Source organism: Notolepis coatsorum, assembly GCF_963971535.1.
Source record: "Notolepis coatsorum genome assembly, chromosome: 1".
Taxonomy (NCBI): domain Eukaryota; kingdom Metazoa; phylum Chordata; class Actinopteri; order Aulopiformes; family Paralepididae; genus Notolepis; species Notolepis coatsorum.
Window position 1 is genome coordinate 36,609,642 of NC_140165.1, and position 18,807 is coordinate 36,628,448.

General features: G+C 42.7%; 1 protein-coding gene across 1 annotated transcript in view; it reads right to left on the reverse strand.

Annotated features, from left to right (window-relative positions):
* gtf3c3 (general transcription factor IIIC, polypeptide 3) overlaps positions 1-18,807 on the reverse strand; it is a 46,446-nt gene that overhangs the window by 4,888 nt on the left and 22,751 nt on the right. Inside the window, exons 10-15 of the mRNA XM_084317155.1 lie at positions 18,214-18,385; positions 16,895-17,097; positions 15,293-15,394; positions 8,939-9,071; positions 4,221-4,446; positions 1,774-1,828 (exon numbers count right to left, since the gene is read on the reverse strand). Coding sequence (XP_084173281.1) covers positions 1,774-1,828; positions 4,221-4,446; positions 8,939-9,071; positions 15,293-15,394; positions 16,895-17,097; positions 18,214-18,385 — 891 coding nt within the window. The remainder of the gene's footprint in view (positions 1-1,773; positions 1,829-4,220; positions 4,447-8,938; positions 9,072-15,292; positions 15,395-16,894; positions 17,098-18,213; positions 18,386-18,807) is intronic.

The window sequence follows — 18,807 nt, forward strand, 5'->3', positions numbered from 1 at the left end:
TGTTTTATGTCAGGTGTTGTTCGGAAAAGAGCTCAAGCTTCTTACCTGGTGAAAGAAAGGTTAAAGGTCCCATGCATTATAAATGGCCTTTTCCAGTGTTTAGCATTGTATCCTAGCAATTGGGGATTATATCAATGTGGTCTGTGTCGTTAATTATCATATTGACTCATCAGTCTAGTCTCGAGTTCACAAGATCTTCCCTCACTCAACTAAGCTATTCTGATTTGACAGTATTGCTGATGTGAATATAGCACTGATTTGCAGTAACGCCCCCTCTATGGTTGTAGCGCATAGTGTAACCCGACACTTCCTCAAACGGGTTTTGACTGCGAGGCAGAACAAGCGAGCGAGAGAGAGGGAGAGAGAGGGGTTCTAGCGCATAGTGTAACCCGACACTTCCTCAAACGGGTTTTGACTGCGAGGCAGAGAACTAGCAAGCGAGAGAGAGGGAGAGAGAGAGGGACTCGTCTTCTCTCACACACACAGGTTGTGTGTAAATGCTCCGTGCCTCCGTGTGTCCCTCTCTCTCTCTCTCTCTCTCTCTCTCTCTCTCTCTCTCTCTCTCGCCCTCTCTATCTCCCTCGCAGTCGGGAGCACTATATCACTGTAATATCTTTGCGCATGCTCCCACGCGCACGCCCGTATTCCGATCCATACAATAATAATAACACAGCCTGAAATCCAAAGGGAGAAAAATTATGCTTTTGAGTACTTAATTAGAAATATAAAACAATACATTTTTTGGGGGGAAAAAACGTACAGATGTGTTCAATAGACTCACAGGAATTGTGTAAAGTTGCTGAAATAGTGCAAGGAATAGCAATGCACGTCCCCTTTAAATAAATGTTTTAAAATAATAAAGCATACGTTCCACTGCGTCAGCTGGACAGCTACCAGAGCTTTGTGTTAAACATACCATTAGATCGTATTTACCATTTGCAAAACGTATGCAACGCTAGTGAACATAATGCCTGTTTTCCACTGCGTCTGTGTGTTGCTTGGCAACCATTCTTCTACATTGTCTGAAGAACTACAGTACATTGGTTGACAGAAGAACGATTTTGTTATCAATACATTTTAGCATTTTCTTTCGATGCTGTGTTTATTTTTCCGATATTTTTTTGGCATTTTATTGCTTTATTTCGGAGAGGCCCGGCAGAGAGGAAAGTGGGGAAGAGATATGGGGGGAGGACATGCAGCAAAGGTCTCCGGGTCCGGGAGTCGAACCCGGGACGGCTACGTTACACTACAGTGCAGTTACGTGGTGCGCCACCCTGTGTGTTTAATTTATGAAACCTTGCCAGATATTCATATTACCATAATTGGTGACCGTTGGATTCACGCCGGGCTGAACAAACACCCCCTTAGTTGTGATATAATAAATAACCTGCCTGTCGTGAGCTATTGCTTAAATGTATTTGCCTTCGAGGTCCGTAGATTCTGAATGAAAAACTGCCATTCAACTAGGCAGTTTTGTCCATATAGATATTATTTATTCAGTTTAGGAACATCCACAACACTAGCTATTATATATATATATATATATATATATATATATATATATATATATATATATATAGCATCTTCACCACAAAGTTCAGCAGTCGGAAGTATAACTAGAACAGCGAAAGCAAAATAAGGTGAATAGCCAAGTCTTTCTTGTTGCAGGGTCCTATTTATACTGATCTTGATGACGTAAAATAAATACTGAAAGATTCGATAGAATTGCCCAGAGTGTGGCCTGTGTTTCTAGAGTCCTAATAACACACTGACCTGGTTGAATATGTTCCACAGCTGGGGACGCTCAATGTTATCCATCAGCATCACCCTGTGAAGCAGAGAAGAGACCAGCTATGTTTATTATCAGACTCCAATCCCTGATATATATCATATTATCCAATTATCAAGGTAGTCATGACTGTTGTCACCTCAGAGTAACGACTGAGTCAAATGAGATGGAGGAGACGGGTAATAAAGAGAGAACCCAGTGTTTTAGTCAGGCTTTATACTGAGGAACAGATCATTCAAACCTTCAAATACCTGTTGAGGTATATCTCTCTCTCAAAGATTCACAATGAAAAGCCTGTTTTTCAATCTTGTTGCATTTTTTAACAGAAGTCAGAAGGTATGTAAAATTACCCAAAACGTTAGAACTGTTGTTGTTGTTGTTGTTGTTGTTGTTGTGAAAGTCACTGAATATAATCCTCCTATAATGACTAACGCCCCTTTGATTTCTATCCCCCTTGGATATGAACAGAATCAAGCCCTTCAGATATCAAGTCTGCTTCCCGAGTGCACTATTGCATGATGTGCTTGGGTTACCCTGATTGGCCCATCAGTCACATCTAGCTGAGTGGTGTAAGGACGCAAACACTCTTCCTATCAAGCATCTAGAGCAGGGGTCGGCAATTAGGTTTGGCCGCGGGCCAATTTTTCCCCAAGCCATTGAACCAAAAACAATGGCTAATTTAATATAATGATAGTGAAATTTTTTTAACTCTGTCAAAATAAACGAGCTGCATAGGTGGCATAATAAACTGTAAACGACATATACATCTTTGCACTGAACATTATACCTTTGTCTTTTTTCCATTGTATTATAAAGCGCCTCTCTCTATCGGTCTATCCTACATTACGCGCCACGGACCGGTTTAATGTTGAATGTTGAAACTATCGATTTATATGGAATTCGTTAAACTTATCCGTTGTCTTACTTATTACCGTAATTTTCAGACTATAAGCCGCGCCTTTCCCCCCCATTTTTCGACCCTGCGGCTTATATAACGGTGCGGCTAATCTATGGATTTTTACAGCTAACGGCCACTAGGGGACCTCCTAAATCTATGGATTTTACAGGTTACAGTCCACCACCTTTAACTCTCACTCGCTCTTCTCTCACAGGCACACAGCTGCTGCAAGTTAATAAATGGGAGCTTCCTCAAACAGCCATCTCTTTCCCGACAATCCCCTCTGTGCACGAACCCTTACATATGGTAATTAAACATTAAAACACCTGCGGCTTATAGTCCAGTGCGGCTTATATATGTACACATCATTCAATTTAGCTGCTGCGGCTTATGTTCAGGTGCGGCTTATAGTGCGAAAATTACGGTATTATACTTATTGAATCTCAAACAAGCCTCTTGTTAAATGAGACGGTCTGGTCTACGGAGGAGACTGGGGCTGACGCATCCAGATTGGGGAATCCCCCGCGATCGATTATTGACACTTCCGCTAAATATATTAATCTAGCTACTAACTGGGGAGACTGATCAATTACGGATAAAGGAATATAGTGGGACGATCGATTATGATAGTTAACCTTGTTAGATGAGGCTGCACTGGAAATGGAGCTAATGGACTTCCAAACAACCTCCCTTATCAGCGATGCGTTGCGGAGTGCGGAGTCTGTGAGTGCCTTTTGGGTAGCATGCTCAGAAGAGTACAGCAACATCAAGAGACTCGCATTGTATGTGCTCACAATGTTCCCTTCCACCTGTATGCGAGTCGTCCTTTTCATCAATGAATGCGATAAAGACAACTCGGAGGAACCGACTGACGCATAAAAACCTTGAGAACTGCCTGCGGATTAACGTGACGTCCATATCACCAGATATCCAGCGAATAGTGACCGACGGGAGATGCCACTTTTCACACTGAATACTAAGCCTGTTATTTCCAAATTGTTTAAAGTTTAATTGCCTTGTTTTTGCAATGTTTTTAATTGCATTACTGTTTAATGCCAAATTGTATTTTTCATTTAGTTAACGAATGTCTCGTAATTCAAATACCTATCATTTCAGGAGCTTCTTCAAGCACTCTTTTTGTTTAAAGTTTAATTGCATTGTTTTTGCATTGTTTTTAATTACATTACTATTCACATGCATGTGTGGTGCCGTCAGTCATGAGTAAAGATAAAGCTTGAATGACTTACTGAACTGGTGTTTTTATTTCATGGAGTTTCCCATTTCAGCACCACGCGCTGTCCATCTCACTTTGAGCAAGCCTATATATACGGTACATTGCACCTCACTGCCTATACCCGTTATTCACTCTCAACATGGATAAAACATAAAGTATGCATATAATAAAAATAATATGATGAAAATAAAATAAATATCATATTCTCAAAATATACTGACGGGCCAGAAATTATTGCTGGCGGGCCAATTTCGGTAGTGGTAGTTGTCTGTCAGGGCGGCTGCAGACAGGCCCCCTACCTGATGTAGTCGTAGGCCTTGCGGTAGTTGTCGTCGAGGATGGCCGCCGACAGGCCGAGGAACTCCAGCTCGTTCCTCCGGGGCTTGTTCTCGTAGAAGGAGTAGAACTCCATGGAGGACTCCACCAGCAGCTCCGCCTCCTTGTAGCGGTGCTCCTCACACATGGTGTAGACGCAGCGCACCACCAGCTGCCACCAGTCCTCTCTGGACAACACGCTGGTCTTACCTGCGGAGAGAGGAGAGCGGAGGCATGCCCGAGGTGAAGCCACGTTAACTCATTCTGCGCCAATCACGGAAAAAGTCGGGTTAACTCGCCAACCGTTCAGCGCCAATCACGAGAAAAGTCTGGTTTTAATTGTTATTTCTTTTATTAGCTATATCCATTCATTTTTCATCCATCCAGCCTGATGTTATCATTGGGAATGGGTCTGAGCTCGCAAAAGGGCAAATACCGCCGCCTACGCCTTCCAGCCGGTATTGCACTCAATTAGAAATGGTGTAGTTTCTGGGCCGATCTGAGCCGTGCGGGCGGGGTTTAAATACTCCGGCAGGACTAGCGTTTACAACGTTACATCTGCAATGCTGCCCCCCCCCTCCCCCTTCATATGCAATGCCGGGCAATGTGGGACGGCCATTCCAAATACGAGCAGTATTTGGAATGGCGATCAGATAATTGGATTACCAGGTTTTAACACCACGTCATTCCCCGCCATGCTTCTCCATAGACAAATAGAGCTGGCGGAGGATGGTATATTAAGAATATAAGCCTGGCGACCAAAGTGTTAAGCACTCGCAAATGTCGCAGTCTCCCCATTGATTAAAGCGATGGTGCTCTAGCGCCCCCTGGCGTCCCGACCCCTGGCGCTGATTGAGTTAATGTGAAAAATCACTTTTTTTCTTTTTTTTTAATCACCAGAGCTGATTCCTTTTTATTTTTTTATTTTTTATTATCTTTTTCCCCCTCCTTTTTCCGATTTGGAGCTGATTCCTTTGTTCATTCAATCTTTATTTAATCTCGAAGGACCATTTAGAGCGAGCTCTCATTTACAATGACGTTGCGGAATACAACACATAATATTTTTTTAAACAGTATAGAAACAGAAAACTGTGATGAAATGGTTGGCTATTAAAGATTTAAACTGACCAATAGATGATTTTTAAAGTTCCATTCCATGTTTCTGGGTCACAGAAGCTAAAAGCAGATTTTCCTAATTCAATGCAAACCATAGGAACCTTAACACATTCAGTGCCAGGCATTAGACGGGTCCCGTTGTAGCAATGCCATGCTTTAAAAGATAGGAGTGCGTCACCTTTGTAGAGCTATAACTATATTCTATAGTATAGCTCTGGATACAATACTATGGCCCATTTGACATCAACTATCTATCGTTCAATATGTGAAAAAATAATAATTTTTTTCATCCATACGTTCCCGTGTTATACCGTGGTGAATATAAGTATAGTTTTAGGCTACGTTTAGACGGAGAGAGTCTGAACAGAAACCGCAAAAGTCGTCTTACGGTTTCACTTTTAATTTTGCGTTTAGACTATCGTTTTGGGATGGAATTCTCCGTGCAGACGAGGCTGTAACGACTCCAGACGACTGAGCCCCGCTGTCACACGATTGGCGCATATGTCACATGACGTGCTGTGAAGACCCGCCCTACTCTGCCTCTGATTCGCAGACTGTGGGTGGGGAATGTGATTGGACCAAAGCAGAGTCACTCACAGACAGTGGGTCCAGTCACGCCGCGGGACAGATTCTTGTGTATTTAAAAGTACTGCCAATGTAGCCTTCAGGTGATCGCCATGGATAGAATCAGACATGCTTTGTTTACGCTTCTAGGCTACTGACGCATGCCTGTGATGTAAGCAGTACACGTGACGAGAGCCTTGACAACCCTTTCGTCATCGTTTTATGCGGTTTGACAGTTTAGATGAGAGCGCAAAGGTTTATCGTTTCTAGGAATTCCACCCTGGAAGGTAGTCTGACTTTTTTGCGGTTTCACCCCGTAAAAACGCTGTTTCCGTATAAACGAAAGGCACATCCGAAAAAATATTTTTGCGGATTCACCTGCTAGCGTTTCCGTCTAAACGGGGCCTTAGAGTGGTCTGGGGTAATTCCCGAAAGGCTGAGTTATAGCCTCATACGTGAATCCTACTATAAGCGTTGCCGTTTCTTGCCTGAACACGCTACTATTCCCAAATCAAATCTATATAATAGGTATTATGTTTCATCATGAATGCATGAAAGGGGGGGGGGGGGTCGTTTCTGATTATTTGATTGCCAGTAACGGCATTCGTATTGAACACTAAAAACGTTGATCAGCTCGATCGGTATAAAAGCATTGCACGAACAAGCCAGAATTGACGTCAGATAGTCCTTACCTGTGATCGGGAGTATTCCAAAAATAATATTCCAATTGTTTGATCGCCATCTGGTCCATCCGATGTCCATTTGGTCCATGACATAACCCACCACAACATATGAGTACTTGACACGCTTCAATGCAACTGGGGGAACCGCTCGACTGGCCCGACCCAGAAAACTGCGCCCGGAGACATTTGACCGTTGCACAGGCCAAGATATAAGGTTTCAAATAGGGATGCACGATATTGCTTTTTTGACACCGATACCGATAACTTTATGCTCCTCAAGCCGATAACCGATATCGATAACCGATATTTATTGTATTATACATTTTTCTTTAATGTATATATTTTTTTTTATCAAACTTTTTTTTTTCAACATGAAACAAAACATATCACAATACAATAATAATACATAAAAAGACTTCCCAGGACAATAACTTAACACCAACTTAAATGTGACCTAACCAGACAACAGAAACAAAAGCCAAGACAACAGTTTTGACTGATAAAGTGACCATATTTATTTTTCCAAATGAAAATTCACAATCCGTCAACAGCTTGTGGTGCATCCAACCTAAGACGCTCGAAGCTTTTTGTTCTTCTTTTTTCAAAGCGGAGCCTTGAAAAAGAGGCTTTGAGTGGACACATCACCACCTCACATCACCACCACAACGGGTCACCTGCGGCATCACCACCGCCACGGTGTTGGGGGCCCGCGACGACGGCGCGAGCACGCTTGTACCTATTGACGAGTCGTTTGCTAAATTAAAGAAGTTTGACAGAAGGGCAACCAGCCAGGCAGCGCCGTTATCTCACGGGACGAGTAGCTACATTAGTTAGCCAACAACCAGCCAGGCAGCGCCGTTATCTCACGGGACGAGTAGCTACATTAGTTAGCCAACAACCAGCCAGGCAGCGCCGTTATCTCACGGGACGAGTAGCTACATTAGTTAGCCAACAACCAGCCAGGCAGCGCCGTTATCTCACGGGACGAGTAGCTACATTAGTTAGCCAACAACCAGCGCCGTTATCTCCCGGGACGAGTAGCTTCATTAGTTAGCCAGCAACCAGTCAAGCTAACGTTAGCTGGCTCCAGCAGCTTGTTGATGTCGTCGGGAGCATTTAGCCTGCTGGCTACCTAGCTCCACTTCAACCAGCATCGGGAGATCCAGCAGCTTGTCGATGTGCTAATAGCCTCAGCAACCTAACGTTAGCTGGCTCCAGCAGATCGACAAGCTGCTGGAGCCAGCTAACGTTAGCTTGCTGAGGCTATTAGCACATCGACAAGCTGCTGGAGCTCCCGATGCTGGTTGAAGTGGAGCTAGGTAGCCAGCAGGCTAAATGCTCCGTAACGCTGAACTGCATGCGCCGGTCTGTCTGTCGAAGACCGAGGGAACCGCAGAAGGGCTCAAGCTGCTAGCTTTTAAGCAGTCCTTGGTGGTGCAAATTAACCTGGCTACTACGGAGAAATAAGTGACTGCGTATTCAACCAAGGGTTGCATCACAGCCACGAAAGGGGCTAGCTTTGCTTAGCTCCTCGCGTCGTCGTGGGCTTCTAAGTTAACACAATAACACACCGTTGTGGCGGTGGTGATGCCGCAGATGACCCGTCGGGCTGGATGTATTGCAAGTTGTTGCCATTTTCCCTCCTTGTGGAACGTCTGCATTGCATTTATTACAAATAGCAAGCGATCTTTTTTCTCTGAAACTCCGAGTACCGACGCGGCCATCTTTGTTGTTAACGTTAACTTGCGTGGCTACGTCACAGCCTAGAAAGGGAGCGCTGGATTTGTGTAAAACGCCCTGTTCCTAAACCACACGCTGTCAGTCGTAGCACAGTACTGACAAAACGGGAGGAGACTTTAGTCAAAACAAACGCACTTCATTCCAATTCACCCACACCGCATTTTTTTTTTACAAAAAAATATATTATATTATCGGAGCTATTAATAACGTTATCGCGTTTATCGGGATGACGTCATAATTGCTGATATCGGCCCGATAATTATCGTGCATCCCTAGTTTCAAAGGGTGCTTGATACCGCCGTCTAGCTGGATGCGGCCGGTATTGCACTTTGGCGATCTCAGACTCATTCCCTATGGTAACACCAAGGTCCCTGGATGAATAATGAATAAAAATATCAAAAAAAAAAAAGGAAAAACGATCCAAAAAGACCTTTTTATTTTATTTTTTGCACTCAACTGTTGGCGCCCAATAACGACTTTTTACGTTTTTGGCACTGAACGTGTTAAGTGTAAAGACGATATTTCTGCACAGAGGTACTTGAATGGCAATATTGATTGACATAGTGATGAAGATGCCACAGACACACACAGGTACGTACCACTGATGTCCTGGTAGGCGGCCTCCTGGTCATCGATGTCGGCCAGCGCGTCTTTGACCTTGACCAGCCGCAGGTGTTTCTCCCCAGACACATACACGGAGCGCACGCTGACCTGGGCTCGCATCATCGCCACCTGACACAAACACACACGTTCATCTAGTCCAGTGGTCACCAACCCGTCGATCGCGATTGACTGGTCGATCTTTTTTTTTTTTTTTAATTTTTTTTATTATTGCAAAACAAAACTTATTAAAAGTCAGTACTCAACACACAATGTATAATGAAACTTTCAGTAAAGGTGGTTAAAATATATGCAAGTACAGAAACAGGATAAAACAAAAATAGTCAATAATAACATTTTAACCGTATACCGTGTATATCCAGCGAAGTTACAATTATATAAATGTTAGTATATAATATACCCCGAATACCTATTTTCTAAAACCCTACACACATATGCTCCAGCTCAAATCCCCCCCTCCCGGACCCCCTCTTGGATAGTACCTCTATTATCCCTCACTCCTAACCAGACATCACCATTATAGGCTAGCTTTTATTCTCTCCACCACTTCTAACCACATTAACATTTTGGATTCATTGAGCCCTAGAATTCTTGCTGTTGATATTTCTTGATATATCACATCAAGATATGTAAGAAACCACACTTTCCGGCACATTTTTTCCGGTTGAAACCAACGTGATGCAATCAGTTTTTTAGCTACTGTGATACCCGATAAAACCAATCTTTTTAGTTGTGGGTTCACTGCAAACTCAAAAACATCATTCAATAGCAATACCGCGGGGTGTACAGGTATATTCCAAAATACGAGTATTGATAATTGTTGGGACACATCTTCCCAGAATGCCTTAACTGGTGGGCAGTCCCAATACATGTGCATAAATGTTCCTTCGTCCCCATTTGTACATTGGGAGCATTTGGAGTTTTGTATAAGCCCCATTTTGCACAGCCTTATAGGAGTCAAGTATGTCCTGTGAATATAGTTCAGATTGATTTGTTGATGATCCGGGTTCCTTGATGTAAGTCGGACATTTGCCCAGGCTCCTTGCCAATCAAAGTCATTTTCCAGGTCTGGTATATCCCTCCTCCAGACATTGTCTAGTTGAAGGGTTTCGTACGAGGACGTTAGTAATTGTGAATAAAAACCTGATACAAAACCTCCCAATGTATTTCTGTCATAGAAAAATTTGTGGTATCTGTGGTGTTCAATTGGTATGTGTAATGGAACACCGTGAGATCTCATACAAAGTTTTAACTGTATGTAAAAAAGCCATGTGGACTCGGTGAGGTTAAACTTTATGCATATTTCGACATAACTACAGAGGCCCTTGTTATTAAAAATATCCCCTAATGAGTGTATGCCTCTTTCTTCCCATACAGGGAATCTTATAGGTCGTTTTCCCATTAAGAGAGCATTGTTATTGAATATGGGAGTGTGATTATGCCATACTTGATTGTTAGGAAATTTCCTTTGAGTTTCCCGCCATGTCCTGATTGCATGGGTTATTATTGGGCCAAATTCTCGCTCACAATGCTTGATTGAAAGTTTAGTGTATGCTATGTCTTTCAATCTCTGTGGGGCTACTATGTTTTCTTCTAATTCTCTCCAAGATACCAAAGCCTCGGGGTCAAACCATATCTTCTTCAATGGTCTTAATGTGAAGGCATTAAAATATTGTAAAAAATCTGGGACTGCCATGCCACCGTCTGCTTTACTTCTCTGTGCGGTGGATCTTTTTATGCGAGGCGGTTTGTTATTCCAAATAAATTTGTATGTGGAGGTTTGTAATCTTTTCCAGTAGCCCTCTGGAGGAGGTAACGGAAGCATTGAGCTGAAGAAATTGATTCTTGGTAATACATCCATCTTAACTATTGATACCCTTGCCTGTACTGAGTTTTTAAGTTTTGCCCACCTGTCCAGGTCGTCCTTGATTTTGTTCTGTATTTTTGTGTAATTGTGCTTCACCGTTTGTCTTATGGTGGGGAATATTTCCACTCCCAAGCATCTGAAATGTTTTACCATCGGTATCGCACCTGGGAGGGTTATACCTTTTTTTGCAGGGGTGTTAAGTGGAAGGAAAGCCGACTTCGGCCAATTTATCTTAAATCCCGATAGATCACCAAAGTTCTCAATCAACTTGAGCAGATGAGGCAATGTGGTGTTGGGGTTTTGCATGAACAATATTACGTCGTCCGCATATAAACTAATTTTTTGTTGTGTGCCCTTGATTACGATTGGTTCTATGGATTGGGATTGTCTTATATATTGTGCTAAAGGCTCTAATGATAAATTGAATAGTCCGGGACTAAGAGGGCAACCCTGTCTGGCAGAGCGTGATACCGGAAAGATTTTGGAGATGATTGTGCCTGTTGTAATCATGGCCGATGGGTCCTTGTATAGTACTTTAATCATATCAATGAAACCTTTTCCTAACCCCATCCTTTCCAATACTGCCCATAGAAACGACCATTCCAACCTGTCAAATGCTTTCATAGCATCCAGGGATAGTATCGCCTTAGGTGTGATGTCCTCTTTGTCTGTATCTAGTACGTGCAGTATTCGCCTTATGTTATCATTGATCAGGCGACCTTTTATGAAGCCTGTTTGGTCCGTATGAACTAAAGACGTCATATGCTTTTGCAATCTGATGGCTAATATCTTAGAGTACAGTTTGACATCGGTTCCGAGGAGGCTTAAAGGACGGTAACTACCGCATTCAGTGGGGTCTTTGTCTTTTTTGTGAAGAACTGAAATGAGTGCGGTATTTTGGTGTTCGATGAAGCTTCCCTCTTTGACTGAGTATAAGATCATATTTAGTAATAAGGGTCCAAATATGTCCCAGCAAGAAATGTACATTTCTGATGGGATACCGTCAATTCCCGGAGCTTTGCCGTTTTTCATTCCGGATATGGCCTTCTTGAGTTCTTCTAATGTGATCGGTACTTCTAACTGTTTAGCGTCTTCATCTGTAAGTTTAGGGAGAGTAATTTGATTAAGATATGTGTCTAATTTGTCCTGATCAAAGGTCGTTTCTGAGTTATATAAATCGGAGTAGAATTCTTTGAATGTATCGTTTATTATTTTGGGTTCTGTTACTAGAGCTTGTTGTTTCCTAATGGCAGTTATATCTGCAAATTTTGCATTAATTCTTAGTCGCATGGCTAATAGGTGACTAGGTTTAGAACCTTGGAAGTACTGCTGTTGTCTAGTGCTGCGTATTTGCAATTCCGATTTTTGTCTGTACATTGCTTTGATCTCGGTCTTTAGAATGTTAACTTGGTTATCTAGTCTAGTAGAGTTGTTGTATTTTAAAGAATTAAAAAGCGTTGAGTAAAGCGTTTCCTTTTCAGACAGTTTTGTGTTTTGATTTTTGCGCAATATGGAGGTAAATCTATCCGAGAAATCTTTGATCATACTCTTTACCGACATCCATAATATTCTGGGATCTTGCACCGAGTTAGTATTAATTTGTAGGAATACTGTGAGAGCTTCTTTAATTTGTGTAATGAATTCCTTGTTGTTAAGCAGCATCGAATTAAAACGCCATCTTGGGGCCCGGGTAGATAATGTACCAAATGTTGCTTTCAGGATTAAGTAGCAGTGATCTGATAGCGCATTGGGTGTCATTTCCACTTCGTATTTATCAAATATTCTCGGGGATGCAAAGACGTAATCAATTCTGGATAGTGTGTTGTGTCTCGCCGAACGACAGGAGTACTTGCGGGTCATGGGGTTAAGTGAACGCCATAAATCAGTTACTCCTGTTGATTTCGACCAATCTTTTAATGCTTTAGATGAATTCTTTTGTTCGCTGGAGAAGGAAAGGTAAGTTTTGTCCATCCTTGGGTTCCAAATGGCATTAAAATCCGCACCTATTATGTATGAGTACTCGGGATGGTTTAACATTTCTCCTGTTAGTGAAGTGAAGAAACCCACTTCGTACAAATTCGGGGCATATACCGCTGCCAATGCAATTTTCCTGTTATTGTGTATAATCCTAGCTATAGTTATGCGCCCCTCAGCATCCGACCATACCCCTTTCAATTCGATATTTAATTTGCGTCTGACGACTATGGCTACCCCTCTAGTTCTCGTAGCAAAAGAAGAGTGACCAATATTATGGTATATGTTATCCGCTAACGTATTTATGTCTCCCTCTAAAATGTGCGTTTCGCTTAATAGTGCCACGTCCACATGTTCTTTTTTCATCAGTGTAAGCACGCTTTTGCGCTTGTGTTGTTTGTTTATCCCACCGGTGTTCCATACCATTATATTCAAACTAGCCATAGTCTATGCATGTTTTCGTGTAGTTTTTGGTAATGTTTCTGGAGTATGAAGCTACAATAGATGCACATCCAATTAATGAGGTCCCGTTGAGAGCTGAGCTTAAAAACATATATATATACAAATAAAAATCCCCTATTTTCCCCTCTCCCAGAAAGTCGAACATGCCTGTGTTCCAAGAACACATCCTCCGCGATTGACTTTCTCCCATGGTCCACCGGATTGCCCAACCTGAGCATTGTAATCCTAATTTTCCTATGCTCATTGCCATAGGATCTAACATTTCCATTCTATTGCAATAGAATGTCGCTTTTGGTCTTGCACCTTCCCTTACTGTAATGAAGTATTGTGATAATTAACCTAAAGATAAAAATAAAAAATAAAATAAAAAGAGAATAAACCTTTATCGACATATTCCTTTGAACCCTCCACCAACGTGTGAGGGGAAAAAAAAGGAAAAGATTGTAGATCAGTATTGACACTTAATGTGAAGAACATTGGAAAAGAATAATGTAAGTTACAATATATTTAAAAAATATATAGTAATATTGACACCTTAATGTGACTGGTCGATCTTTGAGACTTTCCCTGTAGATCTTTCCCTGAAAATATATATATATATATATATATTTTTTTTTATAGATCTTTCCCTGAGAGTCCATATTACAGTTCTACCTTTGTTTTGATGTGAAAAGTGATGCTGCACTTAGCACTGACTGCACATAGCACTGACTGAGAAAGTACAAATTACAGTTCTACTGTATAAAATGCTAATTGTAAATATGTTTGTCAATGTTAATATGAGAAAGTCCACATTACAGTTCTACTTTTGTTTTGATGTGAAAACTGATGCTGCACTTAGCACTGACTGCACTTAGCACTGACTGAGAAAGTACACATTACAGTTCTACTTTATAAAATGCTAATTGTAAATATGCTCGTCAATGTTAATAATATGAGAAAGTCCACATTACAGTTCTACTTTTGTTTTGATGTGAAAAGTGATGCTGCACTTAGCACTGACTGCACTTAGCACTGACTGAGAAAGTACACATTACAGTTCTACTTTATAAAATGCTAATTGTAAATATGTTTGTCAATGTTAATAATATGAGAAAGTCCACATTACAGTTCTACTTTTGTTTTGATGTGAAAAGTGATGCTGCATAAGATGACTGCACTGACTGAGAAAGTACATATTACAGTTCTACTTTGACGTTGTAATGTTGGACCAAAGCATTGCATGTCATTAGAATACAGGCAAATAAACGTAATTTAGTTTAAAGTACAATCTTGGCTGTCTTTTTCTCTCAACGCTTCAATAGGTAGATCTTGCCTTCACCAAAACAAAAAAAAGTGATATTGGGCTTAAAAAGGTTGGTGACCACTGATCTAGTCTATCCAATGTCATAAACACACATGAACTCCTGTGTGCATGTATGTGTATGTCAGTAAGTGAGCGAACACATGAGTGAGTGAGTGTATGTTTGTGTGTGAGGGAGTGAACAAGTGTAAGTGTGTGTGTGAGGGAGTGAACATGTGTATGTTTGTGTGTGAGGGAGTGAACATGTGTAAGTGTGTGTGTGAGGAAGTGAACATGTGTATGTTTGTGTGTGAGGGAGTGAACAAGTGTAAGTGTGTGTGTGAGGGAGTGAACATGTGTAAGTTTGTGTGTGAGGGAGTGAACATGTGTAAGTTTGTGTGTGAGGGAGTGAACATGTGTATGTTTGTGTGTGAGGGAGTGAGTGAACAAGTGTATGTGTGTGTGTGAGGGAGTGAACAAGTGTATGTGTGTGTGTGAGGGAGTGAACAAGTGTAAGTCTGTGTGTGAGGGAGTGAACAAGTGTATGTGTGTGTGAGAGAGTGAAATATGTTTGTGGATGAGTGTGTAAGTGAATGAATGAGTGAGTGAGCGAGTAAACGAGAATGAGTGAGTGAATGATTTTGTGTGTGAATGTGATTTTGTGCATGTGTGAATGTGATGGTGTGTGACTGTGTGTTATTGTGTCTGTGTGTGTGTGTGGTATTGGTGTGCGTCTGTGTGTGTTACCTTGAGGAGCATAGAGAGCATGGTGATCATAGTGTCCACGTAGTCCTGTAGTTTACCCTGCGTCTTCAGCAGAGTGGAGCGATGCAGCAGCAACTTCAACTCCTACACAGACACATTAAACCAACACTCAACACAACACATCGCACATCAGAGCAATAGGGAGGTGTAGTCTGACTGACGTCACTTTTTTGGTTGAAATAAAGTTATACGTAATTATTTTACGATTAATTGTTAATTGTTTCATGTTGAGCTATAGATTGTGGATGAATACACACAGAAAGGTACACCATGCCAATGTTCATGCTTTATTTGTTTTAAACGAGATGATTTAGAAATGTGTCCATTGGTAATACATTGCAATTTAACAACAATGATGTAACCACAACTAAAACAGTAGTTTCTATACGCCCTCTGTTGGATTGAAAAGTACATTGCAAGCACCTGCACATGTATGGTTTCTCATTGTTGGTACAGCTGTCTGAATGTCCAGCATTTAACAAAGGGGCATTTGAAGGCATATCAATATTCAAACATTTTATTAAAAGGTTTGGTTAAAGCGGCACTAGTTTTGGGGGATTAAAACTAACCTCTGAAAATTCTAAATAAAGTATGATATATCTTTAGTATTGAAGACAAAGTGTTACAAGAGAAAGTCTGGATCCCTGGAGCGCTGTTTGAAACTAGAAATGGCTGTGGTGTTCCTACCCTCCCACCACATTTACCATACAAAGAAGCATCTTCTAAGAGCAACGTTGGTTCACTTTGTTTCTAAGGCTTTTTGGATTTGAGAACAATATTCAAGCATTTATTTGTAACTACTTATTGTAGAGGTAATGTCTTCTTCTCAAGACTACCTGGTGCAGCATTAACTGAACAAAAAATATGTATCCTGAAGGGCCTCACTAAATAAATATAATCATGTTGTTTTCCATGTATTAGTCAAATAAATAAGAAACTCAGGGCGGCTGGGTAGCGCAGTGGGCTAAGCACTCGCCTACCACCGCAGAGACCCTGGGATCTAATCCAGCTGTCAGCGGTACCTCCGGCTTGGTCAGTCGTCCCTACTAACACAATTGGCAGTGTTAGCGGGTGGGAAGCCGGTGGGGTATGTGTCCTGGTCGTTGTAAACTGCAACTCCTACTGGTTCAGCAGGGAGGGGATCTGGGGGAAATAGCGTGAACCTCTACACGCGTTACGTTCCCCCAGTGAAACTCCTCGCTGTCGGGGGAGAAAAGAAGCGGCTGGCGACTCCACATGTATCAGAGGAGGCATGTGGTAGTTTTACACCCTCCCCAGGGCGACAGTGGGGCAATGTGCACAACGACCAGGAAGGGAATTGGCATAATGACTCAAATGGGATGGGTGAAAAAAATACAGAAAAATAATAAATAAATAAAATAAAATAAATAGAATAATGTATCCTGGAGGGCTCCTTGCCTTCACTAAATATAAATCATACTTGTTTTCCATTTATTAGTCAAATACATTAGGGTCTTCCTTTTACTCTACCTCTAGGACTGCAGGAAGAATAGTCTTTCACCCATGGGTGTAGACTAATGGGGATCCATAAATAAACAACTAAACAAACCCATCCCCCTGTACCTGCTGGGCAGCCGAGGAGTCCTGGGCCAGGGTCTCGGGGTCGTACATGGGCTCCAGGGCCTGGAGGGCTCTCTGGGGCCGGCCCAGCTGCTGCTGCAGAGTGGACAGACACAGCCTGGCCTCCAGGTGCTGTGGAGCCAGGGCCACCACCCGGATGTAGCTGTCCACCGCCACCTCCATGTGACCCAGGGCCTTCAGACACTCTGGAGAGAGAGAGGAGACGGGTGGAGGGATGGGAGGAAGAGAGCGGGGGGGGGGTATACATAGATAGCTTTTTATTTATATTATTGATTTCGTCCTATTAAAAAGGAACACGCCAACATTATGGGAAATGCACTTCCCGTCTTCTCCAGAGTCAGACAAGAAGATAAGATACAAATGTCCTCTGTGTGAGTTCAGTAGAAAGCTCTCCGGCAGCAAACTAGCCTAGCTTAGCACAAATGAATGGAAGCGGATATGGACCACTAGCCTAGCATAAAATACCGGGAGAAGTGTTTTTGGCCAGCAGATCTGCTTCCATTAATTTGTGCTAAGCTAGGCTAGCGTGCAGCCGGATAGCTTTCTACTGAACGGACAGAGGCAATTGGTGTCCATCTTCTCTACTGACTCGGGAGGAGACCAGAGTATGATGAGTTCTGGCGTTGCAGCTTGGCCAACAAGTGAGGACCCTGTGAAACGAGCCTGTTAAAGCTTCCTACCTACATGTCTCACCAGACCACCTGTTAAAGCCTCCTACCTGCATGTCTCAGCCAGACCACCTGTTAAAGCCTCCTACCTGCATGTCTCAGCCAGACCACCTGGTAAAGCCTCCTACCTGCATGTCTCAGCCAGACCACCTGTTAAAGCCTCCTACCTACATGTCTCAGCCAGACCACCTGTTAAAGCCTCCTACCTGCATGTCTCAGCCAGACCACCTGTTAAAGCCTCCTACCTGCATGTCTCAGCCAGACCACCTGTTAAAGCCTCCTACCTACATGTCTCAGCCAGACCACCTGTTAAAGCCTCCTACCTGCATGTCTCAGCCAGACCACCTGGTAAAGCCTCCTACCTGCATGTCTCAGCCAGACCACCTGTTAAAGCCTCCTACCTGCATGTCTCACCAGACCACCTGTTAAAGCCTCCTACCTGCATGTCTCAGCCAGACCACCTGTTAAAGCCTCCTACCTGCATGTCTCACCAGACCACCTGTTAAAGCCTCCTACCTGCATGTCTCAGCCAGACCACCTGTTAAAGCCTCCTACCTGCATGTCTCAGCCAGACCACCTGTTAAAGCCTCCTACCTGCATGTCTCAGCCAGACCACCTGTTAAAGCCTCCTACCTGCATGTCTCAGCCAGACCACGGCCAGGTTGTATTTCTCAGAGGTGACCAGGGCTGACAGCAGGGGTAAGGCTGAGGTGTACCGTCCCTCCTCCAGAAAGGCCTCTGCCACGTCCAGATACAGATCTCCTATCTCCTCCGGACTCTGCTCCATCAAGTCTGTCAACATCACCTAGAGGAGGGAGGGAGGAGAGGAGGGAGGGGAGGATGGAGGGAGGGAGGGAGAGACGGACAAAAAAGAAATAGAGAGAGAGAGAGAGAGAGAGAGAGAGAGAGAGAGAGAGAGAGAGAGAGAGAGAGAGAGAGAGAGAGAGAGAGAGACAGAGTCCGAGAGAGGGAGTGAAAAACACAGAGAGAGAGAGAGACAGACAGACAGACAGACAGACAGACAGACAGACAGACAGACAATTATTTTTTGTGTGTTTTCAGCAATGTCTTCATTGGAAAATGTATTTATAAGGCATGTTAGATAACACTGCAATTTGATAAGCACTTATAATGTAATTTCATCAGTTTAGGTCATATATTTGTGGTTGGCAGACACACAGAAAGACTGAGACACACACAGTAGATATAGACAGAGACAGACAGACC